General features: G+C 48.1%; 4 protein-coding genes and 1 non-coding gene across 5 annotated transcripts; 2 read left to right on the top strand and 3 right to left on the bottom strand.

Moving 5' to 3' along the window:
* Positions 1-274: 274 nt before the first annotated feature.
* VTN00DRAFT_6700 (uncharacterized protein) lies at positions 275-2,314 on the bottom strand (the record flags this gene model as incomplete). Its single annotated transcript, XM_069433366.1, has 4 exons — positions 275-1,388; positions 1,451-1,929; positions 1,987-2,063; positions 2,119-2,314. 4 exons carry the CDS (start codon positions 2,312-2,314, stop codon positions 275-277), a joined length of 1,866 nt encoding a protein of 621 aa, XP_069286754.1.
* A 623-nt stretch (positions 2,315-2,937) lies between these two features.
* Positions 2,938-3,009, top strand: VTN00DRAFT_t133. The gene has a single exon. It is a non-coding gene; the product is annotated as a tRNA-Glu (tRNA).
* A 517-nt stretch (positions 3,010-3,526) lies between these two features.
* VTN00DRAFT_6699 (uncharacterized protein) lies at positions 3,527-5,208 on the bottom strand (the record flags this gene model as incomplete). The annotated part of the gene is made up of 8 exons (XM_069433363.1): positions 3,527-3,830; positions 3,888-4,042; positions 4,100-4,146; positions 4,194-4,230; positions 4,280-4,568; positions 4,682-4,930; positions 4,997-5,075; positions 5,142-5,208. 8 exons carry the CDS (start codon positions 5,206-5,208, stop codon positions 3,527-3,529), a joined length of 1,227 nt encoding a protein of 408 aa, XP_069286753.1.
* Positions 5,209-11,263: 6,055 nt separating this feature from the next.
* VTN00DRAFT_6698 (uncharacterized protein) lies at positions 11,264-12,046 on the bottom strand (the record flags this gene model as incomplete). Its single annotated transcript, XM_069433362.1, has 4 exons — positions 11,264-11,615; positions 11,680-11,779; positions 11,831-11,884; positions 11,959-12,046. 4 exons carry the CDS (start codon positions 12,044-12,046, stop codon positions 11,264-11,266), a joined length of 594 nt encoding a protein of 197 aa, XP_069286752.1.
* Positions 12,047-13,934: 1,888 nt separating this feature from the next.
* On the top strand, positions 13,935-15,857 carry VTN00DRAFT_6697 (uncharacterized protein; the record flags this gene model as incomplete). Its single annotated transcript, XM_069433361.1, has 5 exons — positions 13,935-15,261; positions 15,325-15,417; positions 15,473-15,655; positions 15,716-15,779; positions 15,833-15,857. The coding sequence occupies 5 exons, from the start codon at positions 13,935-13,937 to the stop codon at positions 15,855-15,857; spliced, it is 1,692 nt and encodes a 563-aa protein (XP_069286751.1).
* Between the last annotated feature and the right edge of the window lie 682 nt (positions 15,858-16,539).

The following is a 16,539-nucleotide window of genomic DNA, read 5'->3' as shown; positions in this document are numbered from 1 at the left end:
GATGAATGGGATGTTGATATCATGATCATGAAACATATGTACATATATGCATTGCAGTATACTCTTATGTCCATAGATAGAGATACTGATGGATTTATCGATGGCTATGATTAGATACCTAATGTTAGATAGACAACATGAGAGTCCATGAGCAATCTATGAAAGGGAAGTTTCAACCGCACCATCCAATGATTTTATTTACTCCAGAAATACCACCCGTTACATACATATATAAACATGGAACAGATACAGGCAGACAGACAAAAAAATGGTATCACTTGCGCCTCGAATTGAACGTCTTCAACGGATCCACCTTTCCCCCCACAGCCTTCTTCCCTCTGCCCCGATACCGATTCCTCTCCCTCGCCTTCCGGATTCGATTCTCACTGTTCTTCCCGATCCCCACGTGCCCGACATCCGTACTCGTCAACCCCTGCTTCCCCTTCGCGGGCATCAGATACTCGGGGACGTGCTTCAGATGCGGCTGCACGCGGGCGGCGCGCAACTCGCCGTCGTGTCGCAGGTGCCGTAGCTCCTCGGGGTTCTCCTCGAAGTGCCGCTTCAGTTTCTCGCTCTTGATCAGTTCTTGGCGGATCTCGCGCGCGCGGGCTTCCTGCACCGCGAGACGGGTCACGGCGCGCAGGGCGTCCGTCATGCGGTACCGGAAGGCGTCGACCTGCTTCATCTCGAAGTGGTAGGGTTTGACCTCGTAGCCGAGTTTGGCTTGGCGTTTGATGATCTTGGCCAGGACGGCTTCGTCGTGTTTGCAGGTGGGGAAGCTGGTGGGTTTGTGTTTGCCGAATTGGTCCTTGGGGACGACGAAGGAGAGGGCCATGCCTCTCTTGCCGGCTCGTCCGGTGCGGCCGATGCGGTGGGTGTAGGATTTGGAGGTGGTGGGGAGGTCGAAGTTCAGCACGCAGGCGACGTTCTGGAAGTCGATGCCGCGCGAGATGCCGTAGTCTTTGTCCTTGCTGGAGAGTTTGCGTTTCTTTTCTGGGCGTTCGGTTGTTTTCTTCTTCTGCTGTTCTTCCTTTTCTTCTTCTTCGTCTTCGTCCTCGTCGCTTAATTCCGACTCCTTGCCATCTTCCGCGTCTGCTTCACCGGCTGCCTTTTTAGACTTCTTCGGCTTGGGAGCGCCCAGGACCTCCGTGTCGTCGGCAGCGATAATGATGTCGTAGACGCCCTTGTTGAATTCCTGCACAACGTGTATCCTCGAATTGACCGGCAACTCTGAGTTGAGCACGCAGCTCTTGATACCGAATTGTTCCAGGAACAGCTTCAGACGGTAGCATCGGTCGACATCGCCGACGAAAATTATGCATTTGCCCTTGATCAGCTGGAGCTTGAATATAACGTAGGTGAGGAGGAACTTTTCGTCTTCCGCGCATCTGCCAGGCGTCAGTGGGGATTCAGAAATAGATACAGAAATAAATATCGTCTGGTATCATACCTGACGGCAAACTGGCTAACACCAGCGCCCTCATCTTCCTTCTCCGTCAGTTTCAAGATCGTCGGGTTCCGGCAGAAGAGACCCTTAAGAGCGTCCACTTCGGAGGTGAGCGTCGCACTCATCAGGAACGTCTGCACTCCGCGAGGAACAGCCTTCGCGAGCGCGTGCATATCATCCTCGTAACCATAGGACAGAACCAAATCCGCCTCATCAATCACAAGATGTGTAAGACTCTCCAACGACAGGGTGGAGGCGTTGATGTTGTGCAGCACACGCGCCGGGGTCGATATGACAATGTCGGGGAAATCTGCAAGCATCGTCCGCTGTACAGCGTCGGAGACCTTCTGCGCAATGTTCACGGAGCGGACGTCCTTCCCGAGGAAGGAGGAGAATGAGACGACCACATTCTGGACCTGCTCTGCGAGCTCTCTTGTCGGAACGAGGATGAGGGCGGTTGTGGCTTTTAGGGAGGGATTGGTCTGGGACAATGCTTGTCAGAGATAGCCTGCAGAAAGAGGTGCAAGAAGAGCGCTTACAGATTTCTTCTGGATTATCGACTGCAGGATCGGAAGGACATATGCGGCGGTCTTACCGGAGCCGGTCTTTGCGCGGGCTGTGTCTTGTCAGTATTACCTAAATAAAAATTCATAGAAAATAAATACACATACCTAAGATATCCTTCCCCTCAAGAGCCAACGGAATAGCCTCCGCCTGAATGAGCGTCGGCTTGGTGAACTTTTCTCTTACCAGGGCTTGGCGCAGTCGGGGATCGAGATTGAGATTTTCAAAGCTGGGTTCCTTGTCATTGCCAGCATCGGGCGCCTCCGTAGAGGGTACATCGTTGGCGTCCAGCTTACGCTTCATCGCGACAAACTGCGCACTGGACAGATTTTTGATTTTATGCTGTTAAAGAGAACAGGACATCTGGTGTAGCAGGGCTCTCCAACAAGTTTCCCCTCGACGTTTGGACGATAGGAAAATCTTTCGGGCCGGGTGATTTTCCGAGAGCGGAGCTCGACTTCTCCGCCCGCCTTCCGCGCTGCTTGGTCCGGGAGAACCAACTTAGTTATTTCTTATTCTCTTTGTAAGCCACGTCGAATCCATGCTACTTACTGTATTTTACTTAAACAGTATTCTAGAACGATGGCCCGGATCCTACTTCTGCTGGCACCTTTGAACCAGGCATCGTCTCAAATTGTGGATCCCACTATCACAACGAATCTCTAAGTCGCGAAATATATAAATCATAGGTAGAGTATCAGAAGTCCAAACCTCAACTTCAGACACTAATAGATACGTGTATGCGGTTATTGAAAAGATGATCCTTTGTTCTTATATCTTATTTCGTCCTCAATGCAGTTGTACAAACATGGCTTATCACCATTGTGCCCCTACAAGCAAGACCAAGTGTGGAAAACAGCCATATCTCAAACTAACTATGGGAATAACAATTTGAAAAAAGCAGAAGTACATGACGTCACAGCCAGTCCGATATGGTGTAGTGGCTAACATCGCTGTCTCTCACACAGCAGCCGGGGGTTCGATTCCCCCTATCGGAGAAACGTCACATAGAACTGATCATTTCTTTTTTGCTCTGCTGTGATGCTTATTAAACGACTTCTGTGCTCAAGAAAGGAGACAACCTTTCATATGATGCATATTGCCCCTAAGAAAAATATTTCTAACGAGTGCAACGAAAATGACTGCTCGTCGACAATAGGCATTGAAACACTGGAGAGATACATCAACTGGTGCTGTCAGATCTGTGGAGAGTCAACTTAGATGCTGATGAGAATGAAAGAATCAACGAGAAACAAAGAACATTAACAATGCGCAACAACAAGTGACCACTCTGAGAGAATAGAAAGCCAGCGTCATCTGGTAACCGGACTAAGCAGAGCAGGCGAACTGATGTACGTATGGAGCTAGGAATCCAGTATTCGAGAGATATCATCCGCCAGGGAGCACGTATTATATGTTTGATGAAGATAACGATTCCAATTTGTTATTGTAGTCGTCGTCATGGACCTCGATTAGCCAATGGACTGGAAAAGGCTTTTTTTTGATCGAGATCGTCTATTGACGGTTGAATTCATTCCTCACGTAAGCTTCGAATTTAGGTATGGACTCGTCACTAACTCGTCCCACAGGAAGCACTTTGACGTTGTGTTCGATGGTGTGGATCTTGGCAAAGTTGATGCGTGACATCGGGTCCAATTTCTGGTCCGGCGAGGCCGGTTCGACAGCTATGGGCTCCTTGGTCATCGGTGGCTCGGCTGCTTGACGAGCTGGCTTTGTGCCTTTCATGTGGATGATTGCATGGGTTGATACATCGACGCCAGGTTTGGCTAGCCCTTTCCCGCTGTAAGTACTGATAGGTCTGGTAAAGCACGGTCAGTAGCTAGGTTGATCACCAGAGTGCTTGTATCTCACTTACATGCACCACGCACATCCTTTTTGCTCTCTGACAACGACCATACGACGGATTGAACTATAGATTGGTTCTCTGAATTTGCCTCTTGCAAGAATAACACGCTGACTCGCTTGTGTTCCGCTGTCGCTGAAACTTTCATGCCAGACCATTGCAAAAACCTGGTACATTCAATAAATCAGCTTCAGGCTGGACCGTATACTGGGTTGGATACTTGCCCTTCCAACTTTGAAGAATTTCTTTGGATCTGGCCGAACCTTGTATCCTTCCAGCGGTCAGAGAAGAGCACTTTCTGAGAATAGAATTACTCACGCGAATCTAGGCTCTCTCCTGGTGCAACTTCCAATATCTATCACAACTATCAGCCAATAGCTTCCAATGGGGTCGTCTAAACTTACTGGACTCGGGTGCCCATATGGATTATTGCCCTCATATCCAGTCCTCGCGGACCTTTGCTCACACAAATAGCTTCCTGGGAAAGTCACTTGCCGACCTGCGGCGTTAATTGGCTCTGGATCACTGTTCCTCTCGAGAGACAAAGCAACAGAAACGGTACGTCGGCCAGATGCATTCTGAGGAACAGTATTAGGAGAACAAAGTCTGCTTTCACCCATCTGGGAATCCGGCTGTGTCGAACTGATCACGTAGTTGGGCTGAGCATGGCTGGCATCATATAACTGACTAGACCTTTTTGACACACGTCAGTTCGTCGTTATTTCCATAGCCGGGGCTCCCGGTATCTCTCAACCGAGATAGTCGAAGTGACACCGACACGAGTCTCTGAGAGAACATTTACTTACGGTCTTGTCGCAACCAGCTGTTCTGAGTACTGGATGGGAAAACCCGAACGTGCATTTTGACTGAGAGACGGCGAGGTGTACGCATACCGGTACGTTCTCAAACCATCGGACATGGAAATCTCGGAGTAGGCATCACGACCGCTTGGTCCGTAAGGTGTGTTTTGTACTGAACAACCAAAAGAGTCTCGACTAGGGCCTTGTGTGTCTCGTGAATTGTCAGAAGGATAAGTCTGTGAGGAAGGCATTGTCCTACAAAGTCGAAGCAATGTCAGCACCTCATGGCAACCACTGGAAACATGGAAATTGGAGTTATACCTCTGGTTCCTCTCAGCAACATCTTGTGGAGCCTCGGTCATTGGACCACCGGGCTCGTCCCATTCGTAGTAAGGGTTTTCTATTAGCGCTCGGGAGGTCAACGTGACTTCACAGAGCGTCCTGCAGAACGAGTTTTAACACTTACTGTTTGCATCTTTGACGAGACGATAATATCGTCCACATTGTTGGTCACGCTTCCATGGTGAGTCCATGCCTACTGCATTACGCCACGATTATCACCAGCCGACAAAGAGATGGTAGGACAGATCGCTGAAGCTGTCAAAAACGTCAGACATGTATAGAAAGCCCACAATCGCAAACCAACAGTTTCCTAGCACTGCGCATTTTTTTGTCCCTCAAATAACACATGCGGCTCTAATTACCGGCGTCGACCATGCAGTTGCGATACCTAACGAACATCCTGCCCACCCATGCCCATATTGCGTTGTCGGGTCTTTATTCGCAGACCGCTGCCTTCACATGGAAGCCAGCGAGAGCCCAGGGTGCTTGTTAGGGCAGGGCTGTAGGGCAAGCTTGAGGTGGACGGAGGCGATTGACAGTGCTGGATCGTGGGTGTCCACTACTGCGTAATGTCCCGAAGCTGGCGGGCGCTACTGTAGGACGTGCATGCATCGGCCGATGCTAGCGGAACATGACGGCATAGTCACCATGCGAACGATGCTAATTTGCTGCCATGGAAGAGTCTGGTGGTTGGCTTACTCCGGAACCCCATCCTTGAAGCATTTTGGCAGGCCGTAACAATCGCCTGGGAGGTGGGCCTAAGACGGACGGGGAAACTCCACAGCCGCTATCAAGTACCGGCATGTTGTGCGATGATGCAGCAAGTAGTGCCGCGCCGCCTATGAGAGAGGTGAAGTTCGTGTACTTTGTTAGCCCGATCATTCCTGTTTGAACTGGCAAGATGGCTGACCGTTTCTCTCCTGGGCCTCAATGTAGGCTGTTCTGATATCCGGACGCCGTCCTTTGTTGCATCTCCTGACCCCTAGCAAGCGCTGATCACCGAAGTCTCAGCGCCTGTGTACCTAGTGCAACCTTCTCCCAGCGGTGTCGCTCTCAGATGGTGCAGAGCATGGGGATACTGGATCAGTCTTGGCAATAGCGACCTGTCCGGGTCGGGCGGAGAGCTATGGTGCGGAAGAGGTAAGCCACAATGTCACTACGCAGATAGTCTATACTCCTCATGTGTCTATTCTCCATTCTTGTCCGTTAGGGCTCACGAAAAGCAGGACAATACAGCAAAGAAAATGATGGGCATGAAGCAACAAGTTCCTCCTTAGATCGCTTCATGTCTGGTTTGCCAGAAAGTGGGATACGGAGTCCCCGGTACACGAAACTGCGGAAAACCATAAATAACGTGGTCAGTAAGCAAGCAGACGTGTTTGCAAAGAGATCACATGCTCGAGAACTACGCCTTGCCTTAAGATACAAAAGAGACGGAGAAGCGTCTATCAGAGCAGAACTATTGAAAAAGATTAATGCCATCCATGCTCAACATGCGGTAGAGAATATCCAATCTCTCTCCAGCGAAGTTGAAAGAATTCAATCAGCGACGAACTCATATCTGTCGCTTGAAAACAACTATCATCGAGTTGAAGACCAGTTGGAACAGGATGAATACGCTCTGGCTAAGATGGAGAGATAACTCTCTGGTTTGCTTCGCAGACTTCTTCCCACAAATGCCCAAGGAAACTATAGTGATTCTGAGGACGGAGGCTCTGAAGAAGCTACTTCGACTATCAGTGATGATGTCCATTTCCACCCGCTCCACTCTGAGTATCCATCGCGCGTTGGAGATGTGGTTATGCTACGGGAACGTCTCTCTGATCTTGATTCCGAGAGATTCACGATTGCAGAAAAGGAGAAACTAAGAATGCACCTTAGTATACTTCTTGACACCGAATCGCAGGAATTCTTATCAACATATGAGGAGAGGAAAATGCAGATTCAAAAAGAACTGAATGATGCACTGCAGTATGTCTGTCGCTTAAAAGAAATATGCAAAGATCAAGATATATTAAAGACTAACTTTGATAATGGAAGGGATATCAAGGATTGCGACATCGACATCGAATATACAACGCCACGGAATGATCCACTTAGGGTATCGATGCCTGCAGATTCTTCACCCTTCTTCGAGCAAGACATGTCTCGAAGCCTGAACCGGACCAGTTTTATCAACAAGTGGATCCTTCACAAATTTCGTCACTCTTCAATAGAGATGCTACATTTGAAATCAACTCCGGAGTTTCAGACTTTATTGAGGATGGGCTGGGACGAAACGGAGATTATTCGCCTGTCTCTTCAACTGTGGTTTGCAGACGATACGGCGGGTATTCGCCGCCACGGACTATTTCAGACGATACAGAGTATATTTTCCTTGATGGTCCCAAAGAACACGGCATACGAGTATACCTACAGGGTTAGGCCACACATCAACATTAGCCGAAGGCGACTCCATTTGCGACTTACGAAAGAAGGGTTGGGCTGGTTTGATTGGTGGCTTCTATTCTATATGACACTAACTTATTTCCTTTCCCCTCAAGTTCTGGTTGTTTACTCTGCTATTACTTTTACTGACGTAACCTTTTTGTGTGCATAGACATTGTTGTACCGTTTTTTGTGACATCGAATCCCTAATCCGCATATTCCCAATAAGAACTATGTAGTATTATGTCTATAGACTCGGATCACCGCGCGCTGGGCATTACCGCAACTTTTGTTTCTCAAACGTGATTTGCTGGTGCATTCTCTGGAAACTGTTGGCTTTTCTCTTGATCATCCTGCGTTCACCGCTCATTTGATAGGCACATCACTCTGAATTAGCATGCAGACATCGTGATATCGACCGTCGTATCGTAGAAACCACATGGAGTTCTTGGATCGAATGCTTGTTGTATGCTGCCCCACATGTGAGTTCCTAAATAGTAGAGATACATTAACGCCCTAGGTTGTTCACTACGATCGGCCCTCGAACGCTTAGCGTACGGAGTATCTTGCCAGTAGCACGTGGTCCTAAGAGCAGGTTCGATTCGAACCATGAAAACTGTTCTTGAAGCGCGAAAGTTGGTATATTCGCCACCTGAGCATCTCGGCTTGTGAAGTGTATCTCCAACAATTGTTTGATTGCATAGAAGATATACCCCCGGGTCGTTTCTTTTTTCTAGCTACTGGAGATCGCGTTTGTTGCAGCCCTTGCAGCCCCACGATCGGGGACGTAGGGATCCAATTCCCGATGAAGGAGGGCGAGAGACCAATTACGTTCATTCGAGTCGGGTAAAACGGTGTGACAGCATGGCTGATCTTCATGTAACATGTAACCCGGGCCCACCGGCTGTAATTTGTGGAAACGCTATTTTTCTGCCAGGAGGCTCTTGTTGTGCCGCATATACCTTGAGATACATACAGAGATACAGTACAGGAAAGCGACATGTGACTTTTTGTTCTGTCCACAAGCCGATCTTGCGTTCCGAGGTCCCCGAACGTCGGGTTCTACTGTATACCCCTAACGAGTTTCTCTTCAGCGATCTTCAACATTTTGCTTTTTATCATTATTTTCTATCCCGTCTTTCATCACAAGCGAGACTGATCTACAGAAAAAAAATGTACATAGCTGTATATTAGCGCGCAATTAAGCGCCTACCGCACTCCTCAATTCCTACCAACCAGCCCCCAGCGCACTCGGGCTGAGTCCGTTGGACTCCAGGCTTCGTGGCCCTGTCGGAACCCCAGGACCTTAGCCGGTGTATTTTGCTCCAATCTCATGTCCTTCAACAGATGCAGGAGAAATCAAACGACCTCGTTTCTCTGTCAACAAATAAACCGCCTTTCAGCACGGCAAGCGGAACGTACTGGAAATTATCCCCCTACCTACCTGAGGCATCCATCTCGTCGACCGCGAAACGTGGATCGAACGATTGGTGAGAGGAAAAAAAAGAGAAGGCATTCAGCTCGCTCTTTCATCTTCTCTTCATGGAGGAACTATGACGTATCCATACGAAGATGAGGGTCTATCGATCTATCTATCTATCCATTGCGGGGATCCCGAAGAGACGATCTGAGATGACGTGCGCCTGCATCCTCCCTTGTAGACGCGCATTGGAACCCTTATTCAGGCCAGGCTAGCTAGTCACCTCAGGGATGTACGACGCCCGTTAGCTTCGATCCAATCATCTACAGGTCTATCTACGTGAATGTTGGTGACTCATTCATACTGAGATGATGGCTTATTTTTGGAACGTAATCAGATCAGCTGTGAGTCGGCCGCGATGCTTCTTCCATCCCATGGACAATTTTCACGCTTTTTCTCCAGCAGAGCCTCATACAAGTCCTCTCCTTGTCTAATCTATATTGAAGACACACATTCTGTCTACGTCGCCATTCTCTCTCTGGATGGAGCGCTCGTGGCACCTCCCGCGGGATATTACGTCCTGCCTTGCATAGCATAGTATAGTATAGGGGTAACCAGGCCGACTGCCCTCAGCGGAAAAGGCATCTACCGTAGTCCATCTCTAGAGAAAGAAAGAAAAAGGCCTGGCAGCCGAATTCCATCCGTCCCCTCCGCAAACCCTGACTCCGTAAATAGCAAGTAATCCGGAAATTGGAACGTCGTTGTCATGATCCGATTCCTTCAGCGCTAGCATATCAGACCGAGACTTCCGCTGGGCTAAGCTAAGCTAAGCTAACCTACAGGACGGGACGCCGTGCAGCGGCTTTTGTCGGGATGTATGTGTATGTGTGCATGACGCTGTTGTCTACCATCCCGGGATATCGTATTCTGCTGCAAGCCATGCGGCTCCAGTGTCGTGGGGTTTACCGCTGACTGGCTACGCTGTGTGCATCCGTCTAATTGGATCGGGGAAAAAAAGAGACTCGGCGCTGAAGACATGGTAGACGATAGAAGTGGGTGGTTAGTTAGCTTGGGCATCGATGGCAGGCTTCGGGGTTTGGGCATGAAGGCTATGAGATACATACCTAGAGTATTGACGTAGCATTTTGCACACCCCGGGCTGTGCTGTACTTCAGGTATAGTACTAGCAGGCATATACTAGGGAGTGAATAGCACTGTACATGTACATACAACTGCAACCGCTTCGTGCCATTTCATATTGACTCATATGAATAATTAAGAGGTATTAGACTATCTATGTACCAATACATATACAAAATAACAGAGGTGTGTATGCAACTTGCAGCAAAGTCGCTGCACGTCTTACGAGCAGCAGGGGGAGTACCTTGGATTTATGTTCTGCAGTAGTTCATGCGTTGCAATTCAATCCAGTGAGTCCCCCCGACCCCGCTTAATTAGATCCAATCTCCGACTTGACAAGGCAACCGAGTTCAAGGTTTTCGCGGTATGCCTGCCGGGGTGGCCAAGGCCAAAGACTCCCCCCAGGGCTAAGAAGGCTACCTATATGTAAGACCTAAAAGTTGACGGGAAGGCTTCAAGCTTCTGGGTCCGGGCCGAACCTTGGGACCCCGCGTTGGTTAGGTAGGTAGTATCCACTTTGGGTGGCTTTGTTTGGATTGGCGGGATCCGCTTGCTTGTAAGATTTTGGGCAAGACTGCTCGTTTCTGGTTAACTACCCCGTATTACGGTGGAGACTGATAGCAAATTGCGGAGAGTGTGTGAGTGGATCGGGAAAGCTTAAAAAGGTGTAACTACTATGGAGTACGATTTCACAGGAGGACGAAAAATGAAGATTGATTTGTTATTCTCCAAGGGAACAAATGCTAGATAGTAACGAGTGATGTACAACTGCGAAAATGGCTATAAAAAATCCGTATTGTGTGGTCGTATTGCTCGTTCATCCGATTCATCATCGTAGATTCTGTTAATTTTTTTCCAAGCTCCGTAGCATCTGGTAGGTGTCAATCTGGTTCCAGAAAAACGAAGTAACGTGCAATTCAATTGATTCGTATTGTTCCAGTCATCGAAGCAAAAGTAGAAATATGTGGAGAAAAATGGGAAAAGATGGAAGCCCTTGTCGTTCCACGCTGACGTCTTGCCGCTTTGCTTGCGTTATTGCAGCGTTAGATACGCGTACTCTGGACCAACGAAGAGAGTATCCCATGTTATCGAGTAGGCAACTGTGGAGAGAAGAGATTGATGGCCGAAATCTCTCCAATAAATTCGAGGACAGGAATTTAATTCCATTCGTGATATCCTTGTTGAGCTTGGTCTCCGGGATATTGACCTCTAAAATAACTGGGCTGCTTCATACATGAGGTTGTAGACTTGGACCTGGGCTAATGTTGGGACTGGTTGGAACTGATCAGATGATAGTCTGTATGTTCCTCGCGGTCGAAACCGAAATTGGGCAGATATTGCTTCAGGCGCGGTATATAATGGGGATGGACCTGCCCCAGGAGTCTGATCGCTAGATTATAGTGAATCGTCGTCGGACTCCTCAGATTGACCCGCGATGCTGGTCTAAGTGTGTCTCGTGAGTCGAAGAGATCGACAAATATCGGACGTTTTTCTAGCAGTGGTTCTCCGACAAGTTGCTGGGCTTCCTTTCTTGAATCCGCAACTATGACGTGATCTTGGACATTGATGCCCTTTTTCTTACATCCTTGATTTCCGTATGTGGTGACTGGCCTTGGATGATGTCAGTACAGCAGCTGGACACTAGAGTACCTCTAATTGAGGGAATATTACATACACACAGACGCAAAACAGGTTGTTGCGAGCCTCAATAACGATGAATCGTCGCACATTACTGAAGACCTTGTGGCCTCTGTCGCCAATTGGAGTCACAGTACCTGAAAAAGTACTACCGTTGTCATTACCCATTGGTTCGGACCAAAACACACTGATCATGAGCCCTAGTCGGAAGTAATGGGCTTCCCTTGAACGATCCTTGTAGGCTGAAGGTCTCTTGTTAGTTTTCACCAGGCTTTCTTGCTCAGATATTGATAGGTAAGTAGTCGGGAATACATACAGCGAACGTCTAGAAGTTGGCCTGAGGGGGTTGCTCTCTCTCCGTACAGGCAAGCTCCATTGGAGTGGTAGGGTCCTGAAGGATTCATGTTCTTGCGTTTGAGGAGATCTCTGGAATCTTTGTCTAATCCAAGTCCGTAGTTCGATATCTACAAGCGGGATTCCTGTGCCCCCTACGAAGGCGGAATTTATATGGTAGCTCCACGGTTGCGGCTCTTGCTGCTGCTGCTAAGTGCATAACCATGTTTTCCATCTGTCCTGTACTGTGTGCAAGCCATGCAGCTTTAGAGCCATACTTGGTCATAGGAGTGACAACAAAGCTTCGAGACTAGTGTTGGTTGTCTTCTCATAGGGTGTAGCAGCGTCAGTAGGATGCGAGTCATCTTATCAGCCTCACATTTATGCCCCACTTCCCTTTGCTGTCCCGAGCGAGGAAATGCAGGGATTCAGTCGTGGGGAATAGTCCAGGTCTAACTCCGTAACGAGATCATCGTCTCCTGGGCTTGGGGGTTCAAGGCTGTTTGGGGATTAGATTGGGCTGAAGTCCGTCGTCGAGGTCAGCAAGCCAATAAGTGGGATGAACGAGCCACCACATCATCACAGAGCTTAGCAGCGGTATAATCACCGTACTTGAGATCGACGATCAGGCTCCCACGCTGAACGGTACAGGCATGAATCCTGCATAAATGCCCCAAGCCTTCGCAATCAGTCCAATACCACAGGTCCCTTGTCACTTGCACACTGTTAGTTCGTTGATGTGTTTTCGTCGCGGGAATGGATTAATGATTATTTGATGGAGAGGGATTCCATGTGACGGATGAGGCTGCTCGGCATGTAGGAAGAACTAGGGGACTTTGATTGGAGCTCCGCTGAGGAAACGGTAGCTTGACCACAAGGTGCTATGAGGCTTGGTGCGACTCTCGAGCCGCGACATCTTAACTGCCAGTTAAACCTGGTGTCAGAAGGTATTTTCGTTCTGATTAATTATCAGTTTATGTCTCATTTTAAGAGGGACAGGATTAGAATCAAATTAGGTGCTTTTAGACTGGTAAAAATTGATAACGGACTAGTATGTACAAAGAGAGAGCTCTTGTTCCTCAATTATGAATCAAGGCTTGACAGATATTAATGGACAAAGCTCCAATAGTCCTGGAATTAGAAATGTACAATGCAAGCGACATACTACAACGCACTGAGGGCAAACTAGGTAAAAGCACATTAAAGTCTGGTTAAAGCACTTTGTAGCCTAAAGCTGAGATGCCAGCCCCCTTACCTGGGGAACCCAATCACTGGAGAGCAGGTGTAGGAGTCCCATGACCTGTGCCCACCCGTGCGGCTGCCAAGCGTTCATCATACCATTTATGATTCTTTTTGACTTGTCACCTCACCACCTGCTTCTGTGGCATGCTTATCAAACTTATGCGAGCATTGTATGGAAAGAGCTCGCCTTGGGCGATACACAAAACCATTTGCGACACAGCCCGTTTCATCGTAAAAAGGTTCAGCCCGAGGGTCTTTGATGTCGCTTATTGACCAAACGTCACTGCGCGCATCAAAATTCGTCCTGCTACCTCGGAAAACATGCAGAGATCAGTCTGGTATGTAACAGGATGGCCTATGTGGGCAGTCTCTTTGGCCGATCTTGCCGATGGCCCGAGCCAGTTTGCAAGTCCAGGAGAAATCTCTCCGACCTTCGGGCATCCCCCAGCTGAGTCGGCTCCATTTCCCAGAATGAGGTACTAACAGGCAAGCTCAACACGAGCACAGAGCTTATTTTCTACCCTTCATTCTGGATTTGCCTTAGATATTTATGAATATGTGAGTTGTGTTCGCCATCTCCTGAAGCCCTCGGGGCTTCCCTGTCGTGGGGTCAATGCAGAGTTAGACTGACCCACAACTGCTGAGATAGGTAGAGGGATAAAGACACGAGAGCATCTCCAATAATCGGAAGGTCCATCCCATTGTTGATTATCAGATATGGAACACGACAATCAAAAACAAACACCTTTAGCGGAGCCTCCAGGACAGTCTACATGGAAAGCGGAGAATATACCGAGGGCCTTCCTAGCAGTGGCCACCCACCGAGAACGGGTAAACGGGAAGCGTGTTGTTGCAGGAGATAAGCGGATGCAGCTACATCGAGACTTGGATAATCTTGCTCTGTCTGTCCAAACTCTTCAGAATGACTTCCAGCCACTCTTGTTACAATTAAGCGACCACTTGTCTCGCGATGCATCGGCTCATCTTGAACAGTTCAAAGTCTATCTGGGAAAATTTCTCGAGACCAAGATGGCGTACGAGGAACTTGATGATGATCTGGCTGGTGCAGAATATCTACTGTCAGAGGACGAAAGGACGGTCTATAATCGACTAGCCACTGTGAACAGCCCTTTGCCTTCAACGTTCAACAAGTCGATGTCCTCTTTCAGCTTGCCTATTCCTCGTTTCTCAGGAGAAGGTCCAGTGGATGACTTCTCTTCGGTCTCTAGCAATTCCTTTGAGCTTATATATGGCTATGGGACGACCGTCGGTGAAAGGCCATTCCAGAAACCCGCAATCCCTGGCCCGTTCCTGCGTCATGCGAGACAGGCCACAGATCTATTGCCTATTGTGCCTGATAGTATGGCACATCTCGATCATCTGAGTAGTGTTCCGCGATCTACGGAGGGCAAAGAACCCTTCAGTCCACGTTCCACCCTTGAGGTGATAGCCAACGATTTTCCTCCAGAACAACTGGCAGGACGAATTGAAGAAAAGCATGAGTCTCTCAAGGCAGGGAACATAACTGCAACTGCCAAAAAGCCCATTGTCTCATACTCGCAGAGTGATCTGGAAAGGTTCCCTCCTCTGTTTTTGAGCGACAGGTCAGAGGCCCTTTTGGACTATCTTGTTAGAGAATTCAGTAGCACAAATGACCGAATCAATCGATGGCTCCTCCATATGCTACGGAGCTCTTTCTGGGAGATCAGAAGGTTCTATCTCTACTTCTTGAGGGAGGCCGAGAGGAAGAGAAGTCACGTACAGGATGAGACTACCTGGTCTTGCTTGGTACTCGAACTTTGGTCCAAAGATATTCAACCCCAATCAGGAAGTGCTCACGCAGCACTAGTCACAGCGAGTCTCACTAATTCGGCAGAGATCAAAGCCAAGATACCAATAAACATTCGCCCAGTAAGAGAAAATTGGCATGAATCAGTTCCAGGACGGAATCTAGATCTGGAGACTCACAACGCAAACTTGATGGAAGCCTATGCAGTCGTTGTGAAGCAGAAAGAACAGTACGAAGGACTATCTATCGAGTCAGGTATGTTGCATGCTACAGATGTTCTCGACATCAACTCTGAACCATACTAAGAAAAAGATGAAGAGCAATCAGAATCTATTGTGCGTGAAACTGGGACTCGCTTCCCTGAAAATCCCCTGGAGGACCCTGGAGTTCCAAATGGCAATGAACTTGAGGGTGAGTTGAATAATTATATTTTCTGAAGAATTGGTCTGACCATTTTCATGTCTAGAGCTCAAAGATATAGCACCCTCTAAACCGAAAGTCACAACCTCGTCAATATCAAAGGTAGATGCAATAACCCAGACTGAGAAAATAGCCGAGTCCAGGGAAGTACATGAGCCTAAGGGGATTTCTGGACTTGAGGAAAAACTTGATAACGGGGAAGGACCTGATAATAGACAAGGACCTGACAGTAAGAAAAGATCCAACACTAAGAAGCAATCTGACACTAAGGAACTATCTCACTCAAAAGGAAATACCTGGACACGCGGCTGGCTCCATCTTAAAGAAGTCTGTAGTAGATACTCTCGACTCAGGTAGCATTGTGTTGTACACCGAAACAATCTGCCACAGGCTAACGCATAAGCAGTCTTCGTCAATTCAAACTCTCTTGAACTCTTCACGACCGGACACGCAATAACCCATGTCCACTTGTTGCGTCTGATAAGCGATATAACAGCAGGGAATTACATTACACCTCTTTTCGATTCGACATTGACGGGTCACCACCGCTCTATGCCGCACATCCCACTGGGTCTGAAGCAAGAAGGCCTTCATTCTAAGTTGCATGATACTTGTTCATCCCCTCCATAGTGCTTAAGGTCGTACGGCGTCCGGTTGCTCTGTCCAGTTCATTATTACCATCTCCAGTCCTATCACTGCAAGTTCCAGTTTACTCTCTGCAAATCGTTTCAGAAAAGTGTTTCCTTCAACAATGGACTCGACATGGCCAGCGTTTTGTTGTCACTGTATTTTTTGCTCTTTGTCGCGTCTTTCTTTTCCTTTTTCTTTTCCATCATTGATCATAGAACTTTCCTGATTCATCTGTGTTTGAATGGCCTCTGTAACGACAGGCCTAGGACTTCGTAGGCAGAGGGCCGTTAGGTTTATCTTGAGGACAGAAGACAAGGAGAAAGATAGATAACTAGTCGTTACTAGCAATACTAACTCTAGGATTGCTATTTGAGTTGACCACAGGGTCCTAATCCCCATGGCTAAGGAGTGTGTTTATATACATGATCTTTCTGTTGGTATTGGTATGCCATATGGTATACGGTATACCATATGGTATGCCGC

The sequence above is a fragment of the Thermoascus crustaceus genome (genome assembly GCF_041956765.1).
Source record: "Thermoascus crustaceus strain CBS 181.67 unplaced genomic scaffold VTN00scaffold_4, whole genome shotgun sequence".
Lineage (NCBI taxonomy): Eukaryota > Fungi > Ascomycota > Eurotiomycetes > Eurotiales > Thermoascaceae > Thermoascus > Thermoascus crustaceus.
Note: the sequence above shows the minus strand (reverse complement) of the source record. Positions and strands in the feature narration are given on the sequence as shown.